Raw genomic sequence first — 7,900 nt, 5'->3', positions numbered from 1 at the left:
TCACCTGAACTCTACTTATGCAAAATCTTAGGGGTGATGTTGATATTAATTCAAACTTTAGAGCAATCATTAAAAGATTTCAACTTCATTTTTCTCTTCCTAGATTTGAGGTTGGATTTATCAATAGGGTGAAATCTTGAATTAAAGGGTTTACCCTAATTATCATTACTTTTGTTTCTTGTAAAATGAAGAGACTAAAATCTCCATAATTACTGTCTTTTTTTTTTTTAAAAAAAAAAATTTACATTATGATAACTCAATTTCTCATCATGGATGGGAGCAAGATTCCAATTCCAAATCTTTTGTTTCAACCCAAAAGATAGCACCCAATAGATCAATGCCATTATTTGTGCTCTTATCTTACGTTCACAAAATTTGTTAAAGTAGGCGCTACAGACCCACAGGCATTATAACTAATGTTCCCAAAATTTCTTTCTTTTTGCTCCCTCCTTTTACTAGAAATATAAGTTCTCAACTATTTTTCTATTTTATGTCAAACATGAACCTAATTTTAATTTATGATTTAATATGGAAATTTATCTCTCAAATTTGTTAGGGTTCATATATATAGATGCTCTGCTTCTTTAACCAAAACATAGTTTTAATGGGGAGTAACATAGATAAGGAAATCAAAAGGAGCCAATCAATGATGACTAATTAAGTGCATAATGTAATACCCCAATTCTCCTAAGGGTATTTAAGTTTTTTTTTTGTAATTTTTTCCTAGTATAAAAAGAATAATATGTCTTTTCCATTATAGGAAAGAGAGAGAGAGAGAGATCGGCCGAGGAAAACAAAAAGGATATAAAGGAAAAGAGAGAGAGAGAGATGAAGAGAAAAGAGAGAAAAAGAGAGAAAAGAAAAGAAAAAGAGAAGAAAAAGAAAATCTTCTTCTTCATTTTGCCATGAGCAATACATGAGATCAAGTTGTATCATTTGAATTGGATATTGTTGAGAGAAGATTTGAAGGTAAGTTTTAATTCTTGGTTTTCATTAATTTGTTATGGAGAAGCATAATTAGATATTTGCAACAAAAGTAGAAACCTAAGATTTTATAGGAAATATGCCGACAGTGCATTATTATGAAAATCATAATAATTTGTACAAATTGATTTTTATTTTGATTTTTGGATATGTTAAACGAGACATCTTCTAGAATGTTTTGAAAGTTTTTCTAAGCTAGTCGGATAAGATTTGAATTAATTATAAATTCAAATCTTAACCATGGGCAGAGACTTATAAACTCATATTCGTCTATATCAAAAATAGGTTTTTCAGACAAATCAAACATATTTATTATTTATTGTAATTCATTTAAAAGTCTAGTTTACTTACCTCTTAGCATTTTCATGTAACAAATGCATACTAATATCATCGACTTAAAAATTATTAATAAAATCCTTATAAGATATAATCAAATCTCAATCATAAACTCTAATGTTCTCAAATATCTTATTTTAAATAGCTCCTAAACTCAACCTCAAGTACCCTCAATATTCGGTCCTCAAAACAGAGCGGTTCATGTTCTTTGATTTTTAATAAATTATTACCTTATTGGAAAAATCTCAAATTTTACAGAGCATATTCTGACATATTGGAAATTTATTGTTAAAAATTTCATAGCTTAATGCTTTCAAAAACTATTGAAAATAATTTAGGTTTCAAACATCATCAATTCTATCAAACAGTTTTTTATTCTGAACATGCTTGCTTTAAAAATACAAAACAATTTATTATTTTACCATAAATCATGAAAATTTTTGGAATCACATAGACATATATGAAAATCCCTGGTCCAAATTTCATAATTTTTGAAGAAGTCTAGCCACGGCAAAAATAATTTCGTAATCAATGTTTTCCACTGAAATCAGAAATTTCTAAGTTTTTAGACTTGACTTCAAAAAATCATAATTAATTCAAATCTTATCCGATTGGCTTGGAAAAACTTTCAAACATTCTGGAAGAGGTCTAGTTTAACATATCCAAAAATCAAAATAAAAATCAATTTGTACAAATAACTATGATTTTCGTAATAATGCTCTGTCAACATATTTCTTGTAAAATCTTAGGTTTTTAATTCTGTTGCAAATATCTAATCATGCTTCTCCATAACAAATTAATAAAAACAAAGAATTAAAACTTACCTCTAAATCTTCTCTCAACAATATCCAATTCAAATGATGTAACTTGATCTCATGTGTTGCTCATGACAAAACCAAGAAGAAAACTTTATTATTCTTCTTTTTTGCTTTTCTTTTCTATCCATCTCTCTCCTTTTTTTTTTCCTCAGCCGATCTCTCTCTCCCTCTCTTTTTTATAATGGGAAAGACATATTATCCCTTTTATACTAGGGTAAAAAGATCATTAAAAAAAGATTTAAATACCCTTAGAGAGAATTGGGGTATTACACATAATTTCCATACGTATAAAAAGATTATAGAAAGAGTAGTAAAAATTAAAAGATTAGTAGAGGATCTAAGTCTACAATCAAGTTAAAAAAATCTATCCTTGATTAATTTATTCTTGACCTTAACAACATATATATCAAACTTGAGTACTCTTATTACATTAGGACTAGATTAAAACTAAAGACGAACCTAATCGCCAATTCAAAAGAGCAAAATTTCTTCCTAAACTCTTTCTTATTATAGCCACCACTACGACTATGACTCCCAGCCAATAATTACTGTAAACTTTGAAGATTAATAATGCTTCATTCAGGCAGCAACAGCAGGGTCAGGGCATGCTGACTCCAACAAAAACGCCAGCTCTCCTGTCTTCTCTTCTGTTTCAATGAAAACAGTGACGTTTCCTGCATATTCAGCAAGTTTGTTTGACAACAGAGGAAACACTCTCTCGTCCATCCATCTCTTTAATTCCATCCCAGTTTCACAACTCTCTTTTATAGCGTCTGATGAAATGGTCACCAATGCAGAACTAGAAGGGCAAACAATCACATCTCCTCCTCTCACTCGTATAGTACACGCCCACTCTCTCAATAGAAACCGAGCGATACCCGCCAAAGAACAAGGCCAATCATCCTGGAATAACTCGTCCAGCGATTCAATCATCTCAGGACCTAGTGCAATAAATTTTTCCTTGAAATTTGCATGAATATCCTGACAGTAACCTTCCATTGACATGTCTGCATCGTGTACGGCCGAAACAAAGTCGTCGTGCGGTACATCCAATCTTGTCTTCATAAAGGGTACCAACCGAATAAAGGAATATTTCAGTTCCAACTCCAACAGCGAGAGCCAAAAACAACTAAAAAAGCGGCTGCCGCCGTATTGGGTGGTAGAACCATAAGCAGTATTAATCTCCTTAATGAGCTGCTTGAATTCAATCAACGCTCGCCGCAGGATGTATTTGTATTTTTCCAACTCTTCACAATGATCTTCTGTGGAATATACTAATTCTGTTTCACAGGCCTTGTTAAGAACATTAATGAATGTCCCCAGCTTTGATGACTCCTCAGGGGTCTCTTTCGCTAAAACTCCATGTTCCGCCATCATGAGAATATTAATTTAACTAACGTTGTATCAGAAAGTTTTAGTATTGAGTTTAATGTTTTTCTGTGTCTAGTTTGATAGTCTTATATAGAGAAGATTTCCTATTTCCGTTTTGACATCGGTTCGAGGACATACGATTCCTAATTCAAGTAGTAGTCTCCTGAGAATTTTGATAATAGCAAACCGAAAGCCAGGGGATAAAAGCACGGATGTTGCCCTTCAAATTGGATAAAAAGTTTGCATTAAATTTTCATCCATAAAGCCTTCAGATTTTAATTATGTTTAATTATAATATAAAAATATAATTACATTGATATTTTGTTACATATGCTTAACCGGGTGATTATGGATAAAGCAATGCACCTCATAATAAACAACCTAGAGAAAGTTTTAAGAACCAGCCCAACGGAGGAGAGGATAGATCATAGAAGTTGGATCTTGGGAGAGAGAAAATCGAGGGATGGATAGGAAGTAAAAAGAACAACATATCTCTTTGTAAATATCAAGTCTACTACATCAAATAAAAACAGAGGGCCTATTTATAGGCAAGTTACAAGTATAGCTCTAAACAGAAAATAAGAGGGAAAAAAAACACAAGGTCCCCTAATAAAAACATGAACAAACTAGCAACAAGATAACTCCTAAACCCTGTGAGCACTATTAATGGACCGAAAAGAACAAGCCCTTACTCACACTTGATTGACCTGTATATATGTCGAACAAAGAGCAGTGAAGCACGGAAACCCACTGTGCCCAGCATAAGGAAGAAGCCATAACAGATGCAAGCCATGTACCCAAAGAAAAATGAGGTCTGCATAAAACCTGACATATCTGATCGTGCATAGTAGTAGTACAAGCAGTACGCATAGATGAAAGCACCAGTAGATCCACCACAAAGAAATGACCTGTGAAAAATTCAAGACCCAAAATTAGTCCAAAAAGTAAACATGAAGGTAGCAATTGAAAATTGATCCAAGTTAAATTAATTTGGAAAGCCAACCAACAACATAAATTTGTAATGTATTAGATATTCACTTATTTTATACCCAAACACACCTCATTCTCTCAAACCAGTTGATCGACTTCTACAACTATGGGCTATTGTCAAACACTGGAATTTGATAGCCCAGAAACTTGTGGGATGTGATAAATTTCAAATAGACATCCCAAACTGATCCCAGAACACTTGGTTGAGAACCAAATATCTTAACCACTAAAAATTAATTAATATGCTAACGGTATAACATAATATACACAGGTAAGTGATCGTCTGTATATAAAGAGGATATATAAGTGCCAACCTAATAAAACATTGAGATAGCAACCAACTTTGGTGAAGTCAAAACAAAATTGATCTAACATTCAATCACTAATTATGAGACACCACATTTTGATTAAAAGAGGAAAAAGCTTGCTGAGAGAAATAAACTACCTCAAGTTATCAAACCAAAAACGGAAATAAACATTCAAAAAGAGACCAAAAAAAAAACTACAAGAAATAACAAGTTCAAAATTTCACATTGTGATTATTAAAGAGAGGAAAAGGGGAAAAAAAATCAAAATAGACAAGAGAGTTTACAAACCTCCACCACCATTCATGATCTTCAGCAGCAAGTTGGAAGTAAGTCAAAGCCACAGTTATGAAAGCAGTAACAATCAACAGAATGATAAAGACAATAAAGAGGATGCTGTATATTGTGTAAATCCTGTGGCCCCAAACACTGGCAAAAATATAGTAAAGCTCAATGTAGATGGCACTAAATGGCAGGAAACCTGCCATTGCCATCTGAGGAATAGCACTCCTATACCAAGGTAGTGGTGGGATCTCTCGAGGGTACTTGGTCGTACGACAAGGAGCTTGGAACTCTGCCTTGCTGTTTTTACCAGCAATACCTCCCAACACAAGTAGAGGTGATGTGACTAATGTCCATATGAGGACTATCACCACAATTGTGCCAAATGGCAGTGCTGCTGTCGCATTGTAAGCAATGGCAACAGTGTTCAGGAAGCAGAATGTCAGAAACAGAGGACCACAGAAAAGGCATCCAGTCAGCAACAGATTCCTCACCTGTCAAACCAACAATTTGAAGATAAATTATTTCACAACATCCAGTTTTTAGAAAGATCATGCTAGAAGTTATAATAGCCCAAGACATAGTTAATTCAAGCATACCCAGTTTGTTCCTTCTAGCTGACAGTAGAAAGAAGCAGCTGTGTATCCCGCAATCCCAGAAGTGAGTGCATATATGACCACCAGTGCTGTAAATAGAGCTCCTCGGTTGTATGGATAAAATACACCCACTAGCGCTAGCATAAAAATAAATACAGTGCTGGAAATGAAGGCAATTCAATTAAAAATCAATGGTTGGCATAAAATGGCATCATAACAAACTGAATGAAATTTGAAAAAACAACAGTGTAAAACATCCTTACAGAGTAAACAACTGGCTGCCAGAACCAAGGGCTGCAGCAAACAAAGATTTGTATTTGGGGAACCGGAACACATCACCATGGATGTACTTCCATCCTGTCTCTTCCTGGTCATCAGCAGCTTCCTCATCTTGGGCATACCTATCAATAAATTAAACATACATGGTAAAACACTTAAGGAAGAAAAGATATATCAGTAGATAAGCAAATGAAGGTAAGAAATTTAAAATACAAAACTCACTTCACAAAATCATTCTTCAGAACTCGCATGAGAATCGTGGCAAGAAAACCAGTCAAAAGCAAAACCGTTACACATGAATTTATAATTGAAAACCAATGAATTTCCAAATGATGTGGCAACGAAGAAGAGAGTGAGTACTTCTCCATCCTCTTCTCAAAAGGGGTGTCAGTTTCCTTCCATTTCACACTGTACATGAACTCCACATCAACCTCCTTATCCTCTGTCAAGTCCACCAAAGAATGAGGATCCATTCGAGCACTGATCTCAATAACACGGTCTTTGTTATAAAGAATGTCAAACTGGATATGCTTGTAAAGGAAATACTTATACTCGTTCGGATGAGTCTTTCCTTCCTTGTCAACTTTGCCAATGAACCCCCAGATGGGTAAGTCATCATAGTACATTTGGAAATAGAAGTCCTTTTCCACTGCACTTCGGAACTGAGCAACATCTTGCTCGGACAACTTCTTTCTACACGCAACAGCAGAGTCTTTCTCGTCTCTGAAGTTGAGTTTATAAGGAGCACTAACAAGTCGGTCCCCATTCAACACCTCACCAAGTGCTTCCCTTTTCTCTTTTATTATTCCATCTGCCATTCAAAAAAAACAACCCGAAAATCATTCTAACACCTACATAACGCAGTATTGGAATAATTCCATCGTCCCTTCCCCGAGGTTTTACTAATACACAAAAATTAGAGCAAAAGGGGCAAGAGGAAGAACCTGGGGAGCAGAATGGTAGATCAAAATATCGATAAGTTTCACTGAAATCACAAATTATAATAAACAAGAATTAGAATCATAGCATAGAATTCTTGAGGGCGTGTTTGGCAGGATTAATGATAATATACTCTAAACACCTGAATGCATGAATCGCATTTGCATCCAAACAGGCCCTTGGCAAAGAAGGATCTCACGGATCCAATTCCAGATCTTAAAACCAACAGAATAAAAAATGATAAGAGTTACCTAGGGTTGTGGAAAGGGCCAACCTTGTTGGCGTAGAGAGGGACGACGTCACCGACCTTGTAGCGGTGATCAGAGGCGTCAGATCTCACATGGGTCAAGCTACAGGCGATCAAAACCCCGATAATAAGAATTCGAAAAGAGGAATCGCTCATTGTTTTTGGAATTTTTTCTTTTATTTTCCTGAGGAAGGAGAACGAGGAGTGCAATTTTCAATCGCACATGGATTTATAAATAAAATGACTCAAAGATCTGAGTAAGAGTGATTATTAAGAAACAAAAGTGTTTGTTAAGATGTATGTCAAGAGTGTTTGTTAAGGCAGAAAGAGCAAATAGAAAATGCGATTATAGATAGAAAATCGAGCTGCTTAGGCTGCGTTTGGTTCGCAATTGTACAATGCGAATTTCAGATTTCGTGATGGAAATTTAAAACTCGTGGGCTGATTCATTATTATCTTTTTTAGCCCAAAAGATATATATATATATATATATATATAGAGCCAGGGGGGAAAGTAATTGTAATATTTGGTAAAGCATCTGTGTTGTTTATTTTTTTTTATTAAACATCAGTGTGTTTGTTGAATTTTTATTGGTAGTAAGTCCCGTCTTAGGATAAAGATTTTCGTATAGGGCAATAAAACCATACCTATAGTCATTCATATAGGTTTTTTTTAAAAAAAGTTTTAAACTTCATGGATCCTCTACTGCATAGAACATCATCTTTCTCTAGTTCTTCTTCCGAGAAGATTAGT

At 34.4% G+C, this 7,900-nt stretch overlaps 1 protein-coding gene across 1 annotated transcript; it reads right to left on the bottom strand.

Annotated features, from left to right (window-relative positions):
- Positions 1-3,973: 3,973 nt before the first annotated feature.
- LOC18052549 (transmembrane 9 superfamily member 2) lies at positions 3,974-7,599 on the bottom strand. The gene is made up of 7 exons (XM_006447998.2): positions 7,152-7,599; positions 6,906-6,946; positions 6,184-6,772; positions 5,946-6,083; positions 5,686-5,842; positions 5,096-5,580; positions 3,974-4,417 (listed from the first exon to the last, which is right to left on the bottom strand). Exons 1-7 carry the CDS (start codon positions 7,301-7,303, stop codon positions 4,198-4,200), a joined length of 1,782 nt encoding a protein of 593 aa, XP_006448061.1. The 5' UTR covers positions 7,304-7,599; the 3' UTR covers positions 3,974-4,197.
- Positions 7,600-7,900: the final 301 nt, after the last annotated feature.

This window comes from Citrus clementina, unplaced genomic scaffold, assembly GCF_000493195.1.
Source record: "Citrus clementina cultivar Clemenules unplaced genomic scaffold, Citrus_clementina_v1.0 scaffold_2, whole genome shotgun sequence".
Taxonomy (NCBI): domain Eukaryota; kingdom Viridiplantae; phylum Streptophyta; class Magnoliopsida; order Sapindales; family Rutaceae; genus Citrus; species Citrus x clementina.
Note: the sequence above shows the minus strand (reverse complement) of the source record. Positions and strands in the feature narration are given on the sequence as shown.